The sequence below is a fragment of the Chelonia mydas genome, chromosome 1 (assembly GCF_015237465.2).
Source record: "Chelonia mydas isolate rCheMyd1 chromosome 1, rCheMyd1.pri.v2, whole genome shotgun sequence".
NCBI lineage: Eukaryota > Metazoa > Chordata > Testudines > Cheloniidae > Chelonia > Chelonia mydas.
In genome coordinates, this window is record NC_057849.1 from 62,402,255 (window position 1) to 62,422,526 (window position 20,272).

General features: G+C 39.2%; 1 protein-coding gene across 3 annotated transcripts in view; it reads left to right on the top strand.

Annotated features, from left to right (window-relative positions):
- Nucleotides 1–20,272, top strand: part of VWA8 (von Willebrand factor A domain containing 8) — a 283,177-nt gene that overhangs the window by 158,045 nt on the left and 104,860 nt on the right. For all 3 annotated transcript variants that reach the window (XM_037894686.2, XM_043533390.1, XM_007061314.4), the window contains exons 23-26: nucleotides 3,913–4,048; nucleotides 5,358–5,477; nucleotides 7,529–7,734; nucleotides 14,012–14,163. In XM_037894686.2, coding sequence (XP_037750614.1) covers nucleotides 3,913–4,048; nucleotides 5,358–5,477; nucleotides 7,529–7,734; nucleotides 14,012–14,163 — 614 coding nt within the window. The remainder of the gene's footprint in view (nucleotides 1–3,912; nucleotides 4,049–5,357; nucleotides 5,478–7,528; nucleotides 7,735–14,011; nucleotides 14,164–20,272) is intronic.

The following is a 20,272-nucleotide window of genomic DNA, read 5'->3' on the forward strand; positions in this document are numbered from 1 at the left end:
GTGGTCTGGGTACTGTAACTTTCATGAGAATATTATAATTCAGCAACAGAATCAAATATGGCAAGACATTATTGGCAGTATAGGACAATTATTGTTCATTTCACGTACATTTTCTGTGCCACAAGCTAATCAGTGTAGTGTTCTGGGGTCTTGGTGTATCTGACATGCAAAAGGAGCATATTATTTATTTCACTTTGGAATTACTTGATGCCCCTCAAATGCTGATGCACTGAAATTTTCCCATGTCTCCCTTCCAGCTTCTAAACACACATCCTACATACCCAGTGACTCAGCCTCCTGACACCGGTGCCCCACTCCCTAAACCCTTTACCGCCTTCTGCTCCATCCTCCCACGCAATCAGGACCCAGACTCCAATCAGCAGAATCTATTCCTGACCAACCTCCTCCTCTCCCTCCCAGCTGCAGCACCCCGTTCCACCTGGTTCTGCTTTAACAGAACCACTCTTGTCTGTCACGTCAGCTTCGCCTCATTCTCACCCCAGATCAGTGGCATTTCTTCATCCTCTTCTAGCATTCCCTCCTCATTTCAGTATCACCTGCTGCCCTTCCTCCATACACACCAATACACTGCATGTTGGCAAGGCCTTTTCCATGTGTGCACAGGCAATCACCATTCGTGCACAGGCACATGGTGTGCACATATGCAAGAGAATCTGTTTCTGCATGTCATGCCATTCACGGAGTTCAGGTTCTGCTATGATAGATGAGGTCTTCTCTCCCAGCAGCATTTGCCCATGCATCCACTCCATTAGCTAGACAGAATCCAGAGGTAGTCTTCAATACTACATATGTTAAGATTTTTTTTTTTACATGGGAGCCTGTAGTTAGACTTCCAAATCCATATTCAGACACCAAGATCAGTAGTTTGATTTTTCAGAATGCTGAACGCTCAACAGTTTCCATTGACTTTCTGTTGGAAGAACACTGGGAGTTAGTGAGAGTTGCTGAGAGTTCAGCTCTTGAAAATCATGCCACTGATTTAGGTGCCTGAACATGGATTTAGGAGTCTACCTTTAGGCATCCAATTTTTAAAATCTTGGCTGTAATTAAGGCTACATTTTAGTCACAGGTATTTTTAGTAAAAGTCTTGCACAGGTCACGGGCAGTAAAGAAAAATTCACAGCCCGTGACCTGTCCACGACTTGTACTATATACCCCTGACTAAATCAGGTGCTCTGGGGCAGTGTACAAGCCCTGGGGTGCCACGGGTGCTTGGGGAGGGGGGGTGGCCCAGGACCCCCACTGGTGCTGGGGGGTGGCAGTGCTGGCAGGCTCCCTACCTGGCTCCGCACAGCTCCCCAGAAGCAGTGACATGTCTCTTGGTTCCTAGGCAGAGGCGTGGCCGGGGGGCTCTGCACACTGCCCCAAGCATGGGCTCTGCAGCCACCATTGGCTAGGAATTGTGGTCAGTGGGATCTGCGGGGGTGGTGCTTATGGGTGGAGACAGCGCGCGGGGCCGCCTGGCCATGCCTCAGCCTAAGAGTCACGGGAGGGACATTTTGATGCTTCCAGGGAGGTCCATGAGGTAAGTGCCGCCCGGAGCCTGCACCCCAACCCCCCTCCCATGCTCCAGCTCCCTGCCCCAGTCCTGAGCCCCCTCCCACACCCAAACTTCTGCTGCTGCTGGGGGGCGGGGGAGTGGCGGTGGCCCGAGACTGCCCCAGCAGTGGCCAGTGCAGCTTCCCTAGGGGTTGCCCAAGCTGCTCAGGCAGCCCCTGGGCCAGCCGCACTGGCCACTGCAGAAGTCACGGAGGTCCCAGAAAGTCACAGAGTCCATGACTTCCATGATCTCCCTCACAGATTTGCAGCCTTAGCTGTAATATAGAATTTACCTATTTTCAATTAGAAATACAAAGGAAAACAGAGCTAGGGTTCATACATTAAAATGTGTTTTATTTCAATTCATTGTGTTTGTGTATACACATATATATAGCTACATATGTGTGATTGCGGCAGAGGGTCCTGTGGCACCTTATAGACTAACAGACTTATTGGACCATAAGCTTTCATGGGTGAATACCCACTTCTTCAGACGCATGTAGTGGAAATTTCCAGAGGCAGGTATAAATATGCAAGCAAGAATCAGGCTAGGAATAACGAGGTTAGTTCGATCAGCTAGGGTGAGGCCCTCCTCTAGCAATTGAGGTGTGAGCTCCTCCCTTGGTGTTCACACCTCAACTGCTAGAAGAGGGTCTCACCCTACCTGATTGAGCTAACCTCGTTATCACTAGCCTGATTCTTGCTTGCATATTTATACCTGCTTCTGGAAATTTCCACTACATGCATCTGAAGAAGTGGGTATTCACCCAGAAAAGCTTATGCTCCAATACATCTGTTAGTTTATAAGGTGCCACAGGACTCTTTGCCGCTTTCACAGATCCGGGCTAACACAGCTACCCCTCTGATATGCGTGATTGCTTATGCATATTTAAACAGAAGTAAATCTGCTATTATCAATTCTCTGTAAACTATACAGGATTGGGGCTTATTAAAGGAGTAGTGTAATACTTTTCTCGGAGGTTTGCTTCCATGCTGATGACTGGTTCGGATCGATAATGATCTAAAGCAGTGCGGACTGACGCACATTCATTTTCATCATCTGAGTCAGATGCCACCAACAGAAGGTTGATTTTCTTTTTTGGTGGTTCAGGGTCTGTAGTTTCTGCATCGCCGTGTTGCTCTTTTAAGACTTCTGTCAGCATGTTCCACATCTCATCCCTCTCAGATTTTGGATGGCACTTCAGGTTCTTAAACCTTGGGTTGAATGCTGTATCTATCCTTAGAAATCTCACATGGGTACCTTCTTTGCGTTTTGTCAAATCTGCAGCAAAAGTGTTCTTAAATCGAACAACATATGCTGGGTCATCATCTGAGACTGCCGTAACGCAAAATATATGGCAGAATGTGGGTAAAACAGCAGGAGACATACAGTTCTCCCCCAAAGAGTTTAGTCACAAATTTAATTAATGTATTATTTTTTTAACGCGCGTCATCAGCATGGAAACATGTCCTCTGGAATAGTGGCCAAAGGATGAAGGGGCATACGAATGTTTAGCATATCTGGCACGTAAATATCCTGCAGTGCTGGCTACAAAAGTACCATGCAAATGCCTGTTCTCACTTTCAGGTGACACTGTAAATAAGAAAGTGGGCAGTATTATCTCCTGTAAATGTAAACAAACTTGTTTCTCTGAGTGATTGGCTGAACAAGAAGTAGGACTGAATAGACTTATAGGCTCTAAAGTTTTACATTGTTTTGTTTTGAATGCAGTTATGTAGCAAAAAAAATCTACATTTGTAAGTTGCACTTTCATGATAAAGAGATTGCACTACTGTACTTGTATGAGGTGAATTGAAAAATACTGTTTCTTTTATTTACCTTTTTTACAGTGCAAATGTTTATAATAAAAATAATACTATGAACTGAGCACTGTACACTTTGTATTCTGTGTTGTAATTGAAATCAATATATTTGAAAATGTAGAAAAACATCCACAAATATTTATAATACATTTCAATTGGTATTCTATTATTGTTTAACAGTGCGATTAAAACTGCAATTAATCATGGTTAATTTTTTTTAATAGTGATTAATTTTTTGAATTAATCGCATGAGTTAACTGGGATTAATTAACTGCCCTACTGAAAACACACATTTTTGGTATTAACAGGACCCATTTCTTTCATCAGTTTTTCAAGCAACAATTTATTAATGCTTTAACATTATATTAGTAATCACTTACTGTCTCTTTGTTTTTCTATATTAACTTATAGAGGGAAAATACAAAATGTTACTACAAGAAACTGAGAAATCAATATTGCAATATTTGTGTGTGTGTGTATATATATATATATATATATATATGACAGTTAATTTCTTCTGTCTTCTAGGTGAAATCAGTCAAGTTGGGGCATATTCTGGTTATCGATGAGGCAGACAAAGCACCTACATATGTTACCTGTATTTTAAAAACTCTTGTGGAAAGTGGAGAAATGGTTCTGTCGGATGGAAGGCGCCTTGTTGCCAGTAAGTTGCTTTTATAGTCTACGGTAAAACATAGTATGTTGCCATATTACAGCAATTGCATTTATTAAGCCATAGCTACAAAAGATTCGAGTGGTCGAAAAAATGTTTGCTGTGCAAATGTTAGCAATTAGAGTTTTAAGTGTGGTACTTCTTTGTAGAGAGACTCCGTAAACATGCCCGTGAGACACCATGTTAGTGTTTCAGTAGTTATTATCATGGAAAAGTTTTCCGAATTGGCAACCCTCTCGGGTGGGGATTCAAAAATCAAGTTGAGCTCTGTCTTCATCACTTCCAGTAATAAGGATGCATTTGACCAAATTGTGCTCTTGGTTACATCTGTTTAGTCCTATTGCTCAGAACATATTTTGGTCTGCCAGATCCATATCTTAGGTTTTGGGTCCCAGGTTGAATTTTTTCAGGGCTGGCAGTTAGCAAAAATCTTTCTGTGGTTTTTTTGTTGCTGTTTTACTTGTACGATGAGAAAATTTCATCATTAGAATTTCATCAAGTGGAAATCATTGGGGGAAAAAACTGAAACACATTGGAATTTTTACAGTTACTTTTCAGAGTAGAGCTGTATTTGAAGTGCATCTTCACTGTTTGTCAATACAATGCTATATGTGTGATGAAAATAGAGGTGGTGTTTTTCTTTTAAACAGATTAGGAGCACAGATTTAAGTGTGAATGAAGTAATTATTCAGTATTCAAGTGATACAGTACTAGAATTATACTGGGTGACCACAAATCTCTAGGGTGTCATTTAAAAGAAATAGTTCTGGTTGTTTAAATTAATATCCTGGTTGTGTAATTGTGAGAGGATTCCCTGTGGTACCAATGAAGATACGCTTGCAGGGAGCAGGTGGAGAAGGCTAGCCTGAGCCAGTTTGCACATTCTCTGCAAACGTGGCTCTGGCTTCTCACAGCTTCCCGGGGGTCTTCAAGTTTGTGCACAGGGTTTTCTATAGGAGGGCAAGCCCCAGATCTCTTCTCCCTGCCTCACACAGGGCAATATGTAGAAATCTCCACAAGGGGGTTCTCATGGATATATCTCATGGTACCAGCCTTCTCCCACAAGTTTTACTGAAGGCACAAGTTGTTCTGGTCCTGAGATATTCAATGCATCGTTGAGCTTGGAACAAATTATTCCTCTAGGTTTATGAAACAAAATAATTATAGCAAGTGCCTAGAGCTCTCATAGTGGAGCAACATGCTGATAAAGCCTTTGGGTTTTTTTGGAAGATGTACAGATTTCTATTGTTTGTTTCATAAATGGTAAAACTAAAACATTTTTTAACAATCTGTTTTCCAGATCCTGCTAATGTAGATGGGAGAGAAAATGTAATAGTAATTCATCCTGATTTTAGAATGGTAGTTCTAGCAAATAGACCCGGATTTCCTTTTTTGGGTAATGATTTTTTTGGCACACTAGGTAAGTGATTTGTATTAAATGGGAGCACTGTAAATCAGGTATATTTAATGGTCTTGGGTATGGGAGAACATTAGCTTTCTTTCTTTTACTTGATCTCATGGTGAAAAGAAGAGTGGGGTGGTTGGGGTGGGGAGAGGACCCCTAAATCTATTACTTCCGGGTCCAAGGCAGGACACTCATTGCCTTAGACATGACCCTGTTTGGGATGTACATCTGTTCAGCAAGAAAGTTAGTTCCACATATTTTCCTGTGGGCAAGGGCAATCCAAGACCCTTCCAGGAAAGTGGTACTCAAGAGCAAATGTTTTACAGCCCTGTGTCCGTGTTGTAGACCTGTTCCCAGTGAAATTCACCCAGCAACACTGGACCAGGATGTCTTTACTATTCCATAGAACTTTCCCATGGTTAAATATGTCCTCTCCTTCTGCTTACATGGAAACTCCTAAAGAAAACTGCTTTTTGTCATAATTGTCCTGGGCTTAGTTCTATCTTTTGCTATTTCCAGGTGTCGAAACCCCTCTGCTTTCATGTCAAGATCATCTTCAGCAGGGTCCAGTAATGACCCTACATCCCTATGCCCTAAGCTTTAGGTTTCCGTCAGAGTACTCCTGAAAGAGCTGATCTCTCTCCACTATTCATTTAGCTCCCTGATGCCTTGAGTGTGTTATAAAAGTGATCCTCCTCAGCTTTTGTGAACTTCTGTTCAAGCATCCTGGAAGACTGTATCCTTTCCCCAGCCCATGAAGGATCGACAGTTTTATTTTCCAAATATAAGCAAAAAGAACAAAACAGTTCCTGAGCACACCATGGGCTACAACTTCCTGGGGACATTCCCCTTTGTCTTTCAGTCTCTCCTGCTTGAAGGCCTATGGCAGGATTCTCCTGTACTCCTTTAGCAGAGCACCTTCCAAGGCTTTCTTCTTGGAGGCTCTTTTTCCCTCCAATAGGTTCCCACTGCCTGTGCCTGCTCCTGCTCCATGAGCAATCCCCCTTCCATACTGAGAGCCTGGCTCATTATAGCCCTGGGGTGCCCCACTCTCATCATTGGTCCAACTGGGCGCATCTGTTCTAGCACAAGGGAGCTGAACTTCCTTCATTTCCAGGGGCCAGCCACCCTGTGGCACTTCTTCATTCAGTCAATTTCTGCTGCTTCTTCTTGAAGTTGGTTTCTGGCTATTGATCTCCTTAGCCAAGATAGGGGTAAAGCTCTCCATACTTTCCCACAACTGTCCATATTGGTTCTTCATAGTAACAAGTTGGTACTTTACACGTGTCCTAGTTTTTGCCAAACATTTTGCGCCCTTTTCACCTAGGCAAGTTACACTTCCCTTCTGATTTTCCCAATTCTGAACCAGGAATGGAAAACACCTTGTCTCTTTGACTTCAGAAGCACATTCAAAGTGAAGTTAGAATGATTAGAAGCAGGAAAATAAATCCCTTTTTCTTTGTTCTCTTCAAGAGTTGAAGGAAAGGCTTCCAGATGTCCAGTTATGCAATGGCCAAATGGACCGGGTTTGGTTTCCATAGGCCTTCAGAAATTATCTGTGTACTGAAATTTACTGTCCGCTCCACCTCCTTGACTGAGGAGAGGTGGTAGTGGACAAATTTTGCAAAGCAACCTCCTGTAGTCTACACAGGCATTTGTGGAGAGAGCACTTATCTGCAGAGTGCTTAAAGCAGGACTTCATGAAGAAGTTCTCATTTCCGGGGAATTATAGTGACAGTTCAGAGGTTCCTGTTGCATCTCTTTTTTTTTTTTTTTGGCCAACCTTGCCTTCAGGCATTTCTAATTCAGCTTTCAGTCTCTTTATTCAGGAAGAGTGAGTTAAGAATTTTGTATTTTCAAAGGTAACTAGTGATTTTTGGATGCCTCGTTTTTGTGTGACCAGCATGAGATGACTTCAGGTGGCCTGATTTTTCAGTGGGTGGGTGCTCAGTACTTTCTGAAGGCTTTCAGGGTTTTTCAACTATACAAGGTGGATATTATCTATTATTATTACACTCTCTTTGTATTAAAGCTTAAATGAACCCTATATATATTTTTTATTTTAGGGGATATTTTTAGCTGCCATGCAGTTGATAATCCCAAACCACAGTCGGAACTGGCTATGCTTAGACAGTATGGACCGGATGTTCCTGAGTCAATCCTTCAGAAACTGGTGGCTGCTTTTGGAGAACTGAGGAGCTTGGCTGACCAAGGAATTATTAACTATCCTTATTCAACCAGAGAAGTTGTAAATATAGTAAAACATTTACAGGTACAATATGCATTATCTTGAATTCAAAAGAATGCAATAAATTAAATGAACAGTAATGCAATATACTCTTTGAAAAATCTTCAAGTACTGTAGATAAAGATTTTTTTTTAAATAAGTAATAAATCAAATTTGTGGATGGAAGGATTTGTCCAACAACTGCATTTAGAAAGGGTAACAATATCTAGATGCTCAGATAGCACAATGGTAGGGTTCTATATGTATGTTGGTAGTTAGATCTTTGTGAACATTTATTTGTAAGTGTGTACAATGCATACAATACATTTTTATCTTTCATTATGTTCTTTGTGTGTGTGAGAGAAAGTGAACCTGTTATGCATTGTTCATATTGGTTTTTCTGATAGAATTCCCTGAGCTTTTATAAGAATAACATAACTTAATAATTTACACTTTTGCCTGCTGTTTCGTTTTTGATTTACATTGCCTTTATGGGAAATTGGACACTGTTGCTTAAGAATAATAGATCAAAAATCATATTGTATTATCAAAATTGTACATGAATATGGACTTGGCAAACAGTTGCTCATGTACCTTGATTGCCTCACACAGTCAAAATGCAATATCCTGAATTCTGATTCAATAATAAAGTTAAAAGGTTTAAGTTAGGTTCTGCTAATAGAAGAATAGCTATATAACTTGAAACGTATTTGCTGCTTATTTGAATATGGAATGTTTGTATTTTCTACTATTTATAATCCGTGATGTAGGTATTTTAATTATTACAGTGCTGTTTCTTAGATTTAAGATCTTACTGTGTTAAATTTATATTTCCTAGAAATATTGTTGTAATAATTATTTTAATATAATGTCTCTTATTATAAGTTCTTTGGCAAAAGTACCATTTCTACCTGTATGTTCATACAGCACAATGGGGCTGCATGATGAGGGGGGGAGGGTGTCAAATTTGTGTATGTGACACTAAGATATTATGACTCAGAAATAGTATAGTTTTTTTTACAGTGATACTTATACCTAGTAATTCTAGATTTCTGGAGCAGGGACTTTGTCATTCTGCAGTTTTAGTTGTTCTTTAGACAATAGTTCTTGAATGCCGATGAGGCCTTTGGGTGCTACCATTAATATAAATACAGCATAACAACACTGATAATTTGAATGTTTATGAAGTAATAACTATCCTGGGCTGTGAATGAGCTACAGGTCTGAAAGCTGAGGTGTTATTGACCAGGTCATAGTGATTTATCAGAATAATAGAAACAAGTATCGTGTGTTATTAGTAATATTAATATATTAAAACAAATAATCAAATTTTAAATGAAAGAGAAAAAATGGGCTGCCAAACTGCTGAAAGGCAGATTTGTTTCGAAGAAAAACAGCCCTTTTGGTTCTTCCTTCCTAATGCCACACCCCCAAATAATCTGTAATTAGAATATATGTTTTAATGGCAGACCTCACCAAATGACAACGTTACACTGCTTTATGAGTTATTTTTCGTAGTGCGCAAGAAGTGTACAATATTTGAAGAAACATGGCTTTGTTAGTTTTCTGATGCAGATTGTTTGGGGAAAGCTGTGGCAAACAGTATGAGAGTTGGTTCTCTTCCTCAATTTCCCTCACTGGAGTCAATTATTAGTGCAGGGTTACTTTCTGGGAACAGGGTATTGGTGTGTGGGGCTGAGATTTCCGAAAGAGGGGTTTCCCTGTTTGCCTTTTGTGCCCACTTCTGTTGAATAACTAATGTATGTAGTGTAAATAAACAAGTTGCACTAAGTAAATATGCAGATTGCATCACTGAGTTCTCCTTCAATGCAAAACCTATCTCCAAGGCCCTGACATCGGCTACTGCTTAGCAGAGGGGCGACAGTTTACAGTAAATTGTGTTTCAAAACTGGCAAGTAAAGGAGGTGGGATTAACCTAATGTAAACAATTAGTGTAAATAAAAATATAATAGTTATTCTGGAGTAAGGACCTTGCCGGACTTCAGGGAGGGAAGGGAGAGGAGGAAAGGAAGGAGGAAAATGAGTCAATGAACAGTGCTGGCCTGTAGGAAGGAAAGAGGTAATTTAGTCATATGGTTAAACAATTTCCTTTACAGCAGTTCCACAGCCTCACTTTCTTTGTACTCATGGTGTTGTTTTCTTTCATGTAATTTTGGAACTTTTCTGCTTCTACAGAAAAGGGTTAGAAGCTAAGGCAATATCTTTGTTTTTGGCAGAAAACCTGAAAATTTTAAGTGTATGAATCAGAAGTAATAGTACAGTGATTATGTAAATCTCTGCATTCTGACTGTCAGCCAATCAAAGTACAGTGATATGCATACTCTATGATTATGGAGACATAACCTTATGGAGATTATGAAGATAAATCACTCACAACCAGTCATAATGCAGGGATTGCAGAACTGAGGAAAACTGTTAAGCTGTGTTCCAATAACAGTTCAGCATCTCTGTGCTCATGCTGAGAAAACTATTTCAGTAAAATGTTTTAGATTGAATAATAGAATACAATGTTAATAGGTTGCTACTGTGCTTGCTATTTCTTCAAAAAAGTAGTTTTAGCAAAGTATTTGGTAAGATGTCAAGCTACATAGAATGTAAATGCTGACGTAACAGAATGACCGTGGGAGTACGGTAGTTTAAAGTAGATTACAATAGTACCCGTATTCGCAATTCACGTAAGCTTAGATTCATGTAAAGTACTTTTTTTTTTCAAGCCATACTATGTAATGACTTTAAGCATAAAATATATCCAGTATGAAGCTGCTAAAAGCAAAAACTGTTTTTGTTTTCAAAAATAACCAGAAATCTAGGAGTAAAATATTAAAGTACTCCAAGACACTCATAGAAGTGTTACTTGTAATGGAAAGACTCAGTGAATGAGAACTGGATGTACTGATGGGGAATCAATATTTTGTCTGCTCATCTGGTTTTAAAAATCAATATCCAGTAAATGATTTGTAAAGACAGACAAATTTTGTGCTTCAAGTAAACTGTCAGTGACATTTTTTGGTAAACAGTTTTCCAGCCAGATATTAAAAATTTGCTGAATTTGTACCATTTGAAGCAGTAGAGCTCATTTTTAAAAATGGAGTTAAGTGAAGAACCTATTGACAGGTTCTCTAGTTCAGAATAATTTTTGTGAAAGTGATGATCTGCCTCTAAAGAAATAAAGTTCATATCATATAATATTGGTACAGGAAGCATGGAGATATCAGTTTCAGTGATGTGAGGGATGTATGTCAGAAGAAACAAAATAGTTCAAAAGAGGATAAAGAGACTATTGGGTGGGCTGGATAACATTTGAGTCAATTTATTAAAGGTTTTGCCGTTTCCTCTGTAAGCTACATGAAACAATAAATGTAGAGCAAACGAGGCTAATCATTATCCTCTTAAAAAAAGAACAGGAGTACTTGTGGCACCTTAGAGATTAACAAATTTATTGGAGCACAAGATTTCGTGGGCTACAGCTCACGTCATCAGATGCACAGAATGGAACATATAGGAAGAAGATATATATACATACAGAGAACATGAAAAGGTGGAAGTTGCCATACCAATCCAAGAGGCTAATTAATTAAGATGAGCTATTATCATCAGGAGAAAAAAACGTTTGTAGTGACAATCAAGATGGCCCAATTCAGACAATTGACAAGAAGGTGTGAGGATAATTAACATGGGGAAATAGATTCAATTTGCTGATAATAGCTCAGTATCAATAGATAGACTAACACGGCTGCTACTCTGAAACCTGTCATTATCCTCTAGCGTATTCAGATACTGTATTGAAAGTTACTAATTAAATCGGTGCAAGCTTGTTGGTTACACTTTGTAATGAGAGGAAGAATGTGAGTTATTACTAAGAAATGCTACCTAACCATAACTATTCATCATTATTACTGTTTTATTATTCAAAATATACTCTGTGTACTGTTAATTACATGATCATTTGCTTTACTTTTGCAGAAATTCTAAAATTCAAGATATATCACACCATGTTTTTCAGTTACATTTACAGTATATACAAGTCCTGATAAGTTCTGTTTCCTACAATGTCTATTAAATATATTTTGCAGAATATAGAAGTTGTCCAAGTATAATTTTGTTTCAGGCAGGATGGTTTTATGTGCTAAGTAGTAACAATATAAGTAGATATTTGTGCTTTTAATTTTGGATAGTGTATGCAATGGATCTGTCTGATATACATCATGATAAATGTGTAGATTATTTTCTGTGCAATATATTAATTTTGATTCCAGGATAGTGAAATTATTCAGTGCTGTAAGTCTTATTAGTAGAAAGGAGTTTAGTAGTTCAGAAATGTCAATTAACTTTTTCCACCGGGATTCTATCTAAAATGTTTCAACCAACTTAACTTAGAACATTTATCACAGGACTTTTTTATATTTTATTCAGTAAGGAATAGCCACATTAAATGTGTTGGGGGCAGCTAGAGAATGACTTGTAGAATCCCACAGTTACATGTTTTGCAAAGCAAATAATTAGCTAAGTAATAATGCAGCCTTTTCTATATACTCCAGATATGCAAAATTTCTAGGGCATATTCTTGTGTATGTATTGTTCTTGTGTATGAGTGCTGTAGTATTTTGTGATACACACATTAAAAGGGCTTGTCTATACGGTGATTTAGTGTGCAGCAAGCAAGCCAGGGCGTGAATGTAGAGTGCATCAGCTTTTCATGCACTAACTAATCGTGTGGACCCTGCTACCATGCAGTAATAATTCCATAGTATGCTTCGATGTACCACTGTTTCAGACAGGAGTATGTCAAAGTGTGCAATGGAACTTTTAGGCTGTGAACCCCTTATTCCACTGGTGTGTAGTTACTTACACAGTTGGGACTCTTATGCGAGTAATTGCTACCAAATAAGAGTGATGGGTTCACAATATGCCCCTTGGGAATTTTTTGTCCCTGAAAACACTTACGCATATGCTTAATTATGAGTAGTCTCACAATGGTAGAAAAGTTAAGCATGTGCATATGTGTTTGTAGGAATGGGGCAATGGTCACTTAAGGCGGGGTATAATGGGGTTTACAAACCCCATACTGAGCATAGGAAAAAGGGAGAGGAGAGTCTTCCCTGCTGACAGGCTATCAGGCTGCTTGCACCCCTTCCCAGCTGCCAGCATTACCAGTTGTGAAGGTATGGACCTGTCTCTGTGACTGATACAGAAACAAGTCCAGCTATAAAGGAGGGAGAACAGAGAGGGAAAAAGAAAAGGAGTACTTGTGGCACCTTAGAGACTAACCAATTTATTTGAGCATAAGCTTTCGTGAGCTACAGCTCACTTCATCGGATGCATCCGATGAAGTGAGCTGTAGCTCACGAAAGCTTGTGCTCAAATAAATGTGTTAGTCTCTAAGATGCCACAAGTACTCCTTTTCTTTTTGCAAATACAGACTAACACGGCTGTTACTCTGAAACCTGTCATTATGCAAGAGAGGGAAAAGGGAAGCAGAAAGGCCTGGGATAGCAGAGGGGACAACAGCCCTATGCCAGGCTGCTTCTCAGGAACTGATAAGAAGAGAAAAGAAAACTGCAAGCCCTGGTGTTTAAGGGCTGATAGACTCAGTTTAAGTTAAGAATTCACGGACTGAAAGGGCCCACTTAGGAGAAAGCTGGGACCCCTAGAGAGACAGCACCCAGAGCAGCCAACAATGGGATTTTCAAAAAGTGTTCAGTGCTGGCCTGCCTCAGCTCCCATTAACTTCAATGGGAGCTGTGGTAGGCCAGCACTGAGAACCTTTGCAACTCCCACCCTAAATTAACTTCATTATTCATTCTTTATTTTTAAAAGTATGTACTTTCTAAATTGCCAATAGTTTGCTAAGCATTCTTACTTGTAAGAAGATAAGGTCCCTGCCTCAAAGATCATACAATCTAAATAGATAACATATCAAGAAAGCATGAGAGATGCAACAAAAAGCAAAGCAATAGGGCAGTGAAGTTTAGCATGCATGTTGTTAGTTCTGCAATTTTTGTGTTAGTTGTTTCTATTGTATTCTATCTAGCAACACTAAGAAGATGACTACTAGAGCTCATTATTTAGATGTATGAATCTAATGTTTTGTTTTGTTTAATTTAAACAGAAGTTGTCTTTCCAGGAAATAAATATACCATTTGTTTTATTGCTTCATGACAAATAAACATGGCATTTCTCTCTCAATTGACTTTAGCAGTTTAACTATACAGACTAACTACAATATAAAATATTTTAGTATGTGCAATAACTTAATAGATATGTGTAATAAGATGAATGTTGGGGTTTTGTTTCTGTGCAGAAATTTCCAACTGAAGGACTTGCAAATGTGGTTCGAAATGTGTTTGACTTTGACTCCTACAACAATGAAATGCGTGATACTTTAATCAGCACTTTGCACAAACATGGGATACCTATTGGAGCAAAACCCACCAGTATACAGCTGGCCAAGGAGTAAGGCTAACCTAATATATATTAACACTTGTCTCTATCAGCCATTTTTCGCTTTCTTTTATTTTGCTGCTAATTGATTAACAACAACCTGGGATACTTGAAGCTAAATACTCTTACGGTTGAAGTTTTGTTTTCTGCAAATAATGGACAATTATATTTTACCAGTAAATTTAGTAGTAATAAATTACTAATATTTCATCTCTATTTAATGTCCTTGTAAATGTTAATAGTATGTCTGAAAAACAGATACAAACAAATAAAGGGAAATATTTGTTTCTTTCTCCGTCTGTGTTTTTTATTGAATTACTACAGATCTTTTCCTATTTTCCATTAAACTCAGAAGCAAAACAAATCCCGTTGTCTTCAATGGGAGCAAGAATTGGTCCTTAATCCTCGGCTCTATAAAAATACATCATCATAGCATGTCAGAGCACTTAGTTATCCCTGCAGGCAACAAGAAGGGTTTTAACATTTGCTTATATCCAGATCCCCATTATTGTTTAATAATCATGGCCATTGACTGAACTTGTTATACTATGTACTATTTGAGAGATCAGAAATAAAATAGCCATTTAAAAAAAAAACTAAATTGTAAAATCACAGCTGATTTAGCTCATACCTTTGCACTTCACATGGATGTTTGTCTTTTTCTGCCTTCCGATAATATATTATTTGATAAATAAACATAATTAACAGCAATGTTTTTATTTTTATTTTTTTAAACTTCCTCTGAGATGTTTTGAAAAATCTAATACATGTTTTAAGGAATCTCAGAAAAAACAAACCATTAAATCAATCAAGGAACTGTTTATGGAGAAACAAATATTTCCCTTTTATAATAAAGCAAAGGATGGATTATGGAAAATTCAGTTTTACATAGGATTATATTACTTTTATGTTTGCTTAGTAGCAGCTTAGTTGACTCCACTGACAAAATGTCTTTATCACTTGTCAGTGTGTAGATTTCTCCTGCAGGAGCACCACTATAATCACGCCTAGCAACCTACATAGATGTTTTGAAGAAGACAGTCAGTCTAATTACTATGGCATAATTTTTCCTCTGTATGTCTGAGGAATCGCGTGTCTGAGGAACTCAATGCCTGAGTAACTACCATATGCATCAAGATGACAATATACCCCTAAAACTGGTGCCACAATCTCCATAATTTACTTGCTAAAAATCATTTGCTGAATTCTGTTTTGAAGGACTATAAAGTGGGTCTGAGTTAGAATGATCATTTATATTTGATAAGTTGGCATTTTATTTAATTTAATTAAGGATTTTAGAAAAATAAATGTACAGTTTGTTTTTATTGGATATGGTCTTAGCCTTGAAGTTCATGTACAGATTCGGAGGTGATTAGATACAGGGTTTAGCCCTTTATAGAGAAGAATATCCTATCTGAACTTCCCCAGTGCTCACAAGTGTTCGTTTCTAGGGATTTTGGTCTAGGTCTATTTGTATTTTAAAAAACATTTTACAGAAATTTAAGAGTGGAATAATGATGCTGGTTCGAGCCAGGAATAATGTGTTTGAGTGCTATGGAAATATTTCCACGTAGTTTTGCCACTGTACTTCAGTCCTAATTTTCAAGTCTCCTGTTTAACGTGATGGTTTTGTGAAATAAACAAATAGAGATTAGGATGAGACTGCCTGACTCATTTTCACTTGTGACTTGAATCCAGGTTTCCAGAAATATTCTTGTTATTCAGCAGATTGCCAATATTGCCAAATGAAGTAACAGGTTTTAGTGATTATAGACGCATTTCCATTAGACATTAGTTGGTAGAGACTGCTAAACTAAAGGATATGGAAGTAATTCTATTGATGCATTAACAACGAGGAGTCCTTGTGGCACCTTAGAGACTAACAAATTTATTTGAACATAAGCTTTCACGGGCTAAAACCCACTTCATCAGATGCATGGAGTGAAAAATACAGTAAGTAGTGTGTATATATATATACAGCACATGAAAAGATGGGAGTTGCTTTACCACAGGGGTGGCCAACCTTTGGCTTTGGAGCCACATGCGGCTCTTCAGAAGTTAATATGTGGCTCCTTGTATAGGCACCGACTCTGGGGCTAGAACTACAGGTGCCAACTTTCCAATGTGCTGGAGGGTGCTCACTGCTCAATGCCTGGCTCTGCCACAGGCCCTGCCCCCCACTCCACCCCTTCCCGCCCCCTCCCCGAACCTACTATGCCCTCGCTCCTCCCACTCCCCCTCCGAGTTCCTGCATGCCACGAAACAGCTGATCGGGAGGTGTGGTGAGGGAGGGAGAGGCGCTGTTTGGCGGGGCTGCCCCTGCGTGGGAGGCGTTGGGAGCAGAAGCTCCTGGGGGGCTGCTGACGTATTACTGTGGCTCTTTGGCAATGTACATTGGTAAATTCTGGCTCCTTCTCAGGCTCAGGGTGGCCACCCCTGCCTTACCAAATGTGGGGTCCATGCTAACGAGGCTAATTCAATTAAGCACTTGGTAAGGCAACTCCCATCTTTTCATGTTCTGTGTGTGTGTGTGTATCTATCTATCTATCTATATCTCCTGCTTACTGTATTTTTCACTCCATGCATCTGATGAAGTGGGTTTTAGCCCATGAAAGCTTATGCCCAGATAAATTTGTTAGTCTCTAAGGTGTCACAAGGACTCCTCGTTGTTTTTGCTGATACAGACTAACACGACTACCACTCTGAAACCTATTGATGCATTGTTTCACTTGTACAGGAATTCTACTGCATATGTTAATCTATTGGATACAACAGTTTGTGAATATTTTATTTTATTTTAAATATACTGAGCGTGTCATATTTAGCAGAGGTGAATCTTTGTATCTGTTCCATATCACTTTATCCAAGACATTTACAAGCAGGAATTATTTAATCTACCACTAAACCAGAGTGGAATGTGATAGGTGTTATTTATCTATATAGAAACAAGAGCATGCAAGGCACATGAACAACACACAGGAGTATTACGCAGCAGTTTAGGACAGGAAACACAGAAGAAGACTGTATCCAGTTAAATTTCAGGATGAATTTAGGTAGGCAGAATGCAGTTGTCCATTCTGGAATTTTTGCTTGGACTCTGGAATGAAGTCTTGTGACAAGGGTTAGGAGATCATTAATGGCCAGTAAAAGGGGATTCCTGCAATATGAGTTGTTTCATGGAAGTGATCAGCGTAGCCTACAGAATCTCACTCCATTTCTCCAAAGTTAAATGAATTATAATAGTTCCATTCTCCATGGTTTCAGTCTTTGGCATGAGATTTTGGAGCAGATTGTCAAGCTTAAAAGAACCGAGAGCCCTCAGAGAAATCAGTCATGTGTAGAGGCCAGGAAACAAAATTATAAACCTCCAAAAGCCGTTTCTCCACAAGAGAGGCTGACTAGGTAATCACAGATACTTTTGAGGAAATGCACCTAACTAAACAATACTGTAAGTTGGGGAAAATTCAGTGTGATTCTCCAGTTGGTTATTAGTGGCCCATAAAATATTTTTCTTAGCTAATTTAACTGCAGGTGTTTTTCTCATTCACATATATATATATATCTCATATTTTTAAAATGTACTAAGCTATTTTCCTCGATAATATGCTTTGCATTTCTTAACAGCCCTTCATTCTGTGATCTCAGTATACTTTCACAAACATTAACTAATCAATTTACAATATCCTTGTTAAATAGTTATGTATAAAAGATCACTTCACATGCCACTGAAAGTCAATCACTTCTGCAGCATTTGTTCAGGACAAGAAGCGAAGGAAACTATCATAGTTAATTGAAACTGCCAGGAAAATGTAAGACCTGAGATGAAATTTGGCCAAGACACCAGATTAACACTACTAAACTCACAAATGCTGTGAGGTCTTTAACTGCTCTCTGAAGGACAGAATCTCCAACAAATGTCTCCTAACACCATTCTGGACATTTGTTCACGACTGACACAGAGGGAAGAATGCTACTTACTGAGTCACCAGCATCACATCTTGTAGCATATTTGTTCTTTGGAGCTTTCTCCTGTCCAAGTACTGAGTAAATAGGACTCTATGTATTTGAGATCTTGCATGATAAGGGTAGAATATCATGTAGGCATGAGTTTCATGTGTGACTTTGAAAAGTTATTTTTTGTACTTTTTCTATTTTTGCCTTTTTAATTTCACCATGCTATTTTGGAAATATTAAATAGGAACACCAAATTGGGCTTCTTTAAGCCATTCATTGTTTTATCATATCTTCTCTAGATCTCCAGTTTTCCAAGTCAGAAAATACATTGCCCATTCCCATTTTAAAATCATCTGAACCTTTTTCTAATTGAGCTGGTTTGAAAATATCTCTGTGAGGTTAATCTGTGGTCAGATAATAGATTAGGGACAGGTCCTGGCTCCCAGGATCCTTTGAGTTAACGGAGGGTTTTTTTGGTATTGCCTGTTAAGTAAGGAGTGGGAGAGTATAATTCCGTTCTCTCTGCTCCCCATCTAGTAGTCCCCTCTATTTAAGTCAGGGTATCTTTATGAATTTTACAATATCTTTTGATAAATTTAGAGTTGTAGAATTGATGTTTATAAAGGAGAGATGACTTACCTACATATCCTGTTCTTGGAAGGTAGTGATTATAATTGGTATCCACTCAGCCAGGCACACTGGAAAGCTATTGTTTTTATGTATTAGTTTTCCTTTTGATTGATATCTAATGCAGCTGGACGTTGTGTACAAAATAACACACATCAGGGTGTGCACTGTTCATCAGATCTCCACACACCTTAGGTATGCTGAGGCCCATACAGTAGTAAAGAGCCTCAGTTCACATTCGCTGCTTAGGAGCTCACCATGGAGTGTATTATTACACCTAAAACTGGGGGAAAGCAATTTGTAGGAATTTAAATATCACACATGTAATGTTTAATCCCCGCCCTGCCAGAAAGTACTCTGTTGTCAATTCTAACTCTAGCAAATTACTACATTGAGCTCTGTGGTGTTTACATGAAATAGGACTGAATAAAGAGAGAGTGAAGCCCTCTGGATTTGGTCCTGAAATAATTTAAAACAAACAAACTGCTGTTATGAGGGTATCTTGCACATCTTCCTCCCTTTTTCTTCTCTACTGCATACCTAGTTCCCTATTCATAGAATCATAGAATATCAGGGTTGGAAGGGACCTCAGGAGGTCATCTAGTCCAACCCCCTGCTCAAAGCAGGACCAATCCCCAACTAAATCATCCCAGACAGGGCTTTGTCAAGCCTGACCTTAAAAATATCTAAGGAAGGAGATTCCACCACCTCCCTAGGTAACGCATTCCAGTGTTTCACCACCCTCCTAGTGAAAAAGTTTTTCCTAATATCCAACCTAAACCTCCCCCACTGCAACTTGACACCATTACTCCTTGTTCTGTCATCAGCTACCACTGAGAAGAGTCTAGATCCATCCTCTTTGGAACCCCCTTTCAGGTAGTTGAAAGCAGCTATCAAATCTCCCCTCATTCTTCTCTTCCTCAGAAAAACAATCCAAGTTCCCTCAGCCTCTCCTCATAAGTCATGTGTTCCAGTCCTCTAATCATTTTTGTTGCCCTCCGCTGGACGCTTTCCAATTTTTCCACATCCTTCTTGTAGTGTGGGGCCCAAAACTGGACACAGTACTCCAGATGAGGCCTCACCAATGTCGAATAGAGGGGAACGATCACGTCCCTGGATCTGCTGGCAATGCCCCTACATATACATCCCAAAATCCCATTGGCCTTCTTGGCAACAAAGGCACACTGTTGACTCGTATCCAGCGTCTCGTCCACTGTAACCCCTAGGTCCTTTTCTGCAGAACTGCTGCTGAGCCATTCGGTCCCTAGTCTGTAGTGGTGCATGGGATTCTTCCGTCCTAAGTGCAGGACTCTGCACTTGTCCTTGTTGAACCTCATCAGATTTCTTTTGGCCCAATCCTCTAATGTGTCTAGGTCCCTCTGTATCCTATCCCTACCCTCCAGCGTATCTACCTCTCCTCCTAGTTTAGTGTTATCTGCAAACTTGCTGAGGGTGCAATCCACACCATCCTCCAGATGATTAATGAAGATATTGAACAAAACCGGCCCGAGGACCGACCCTTGGGGCACTCCACTTGATA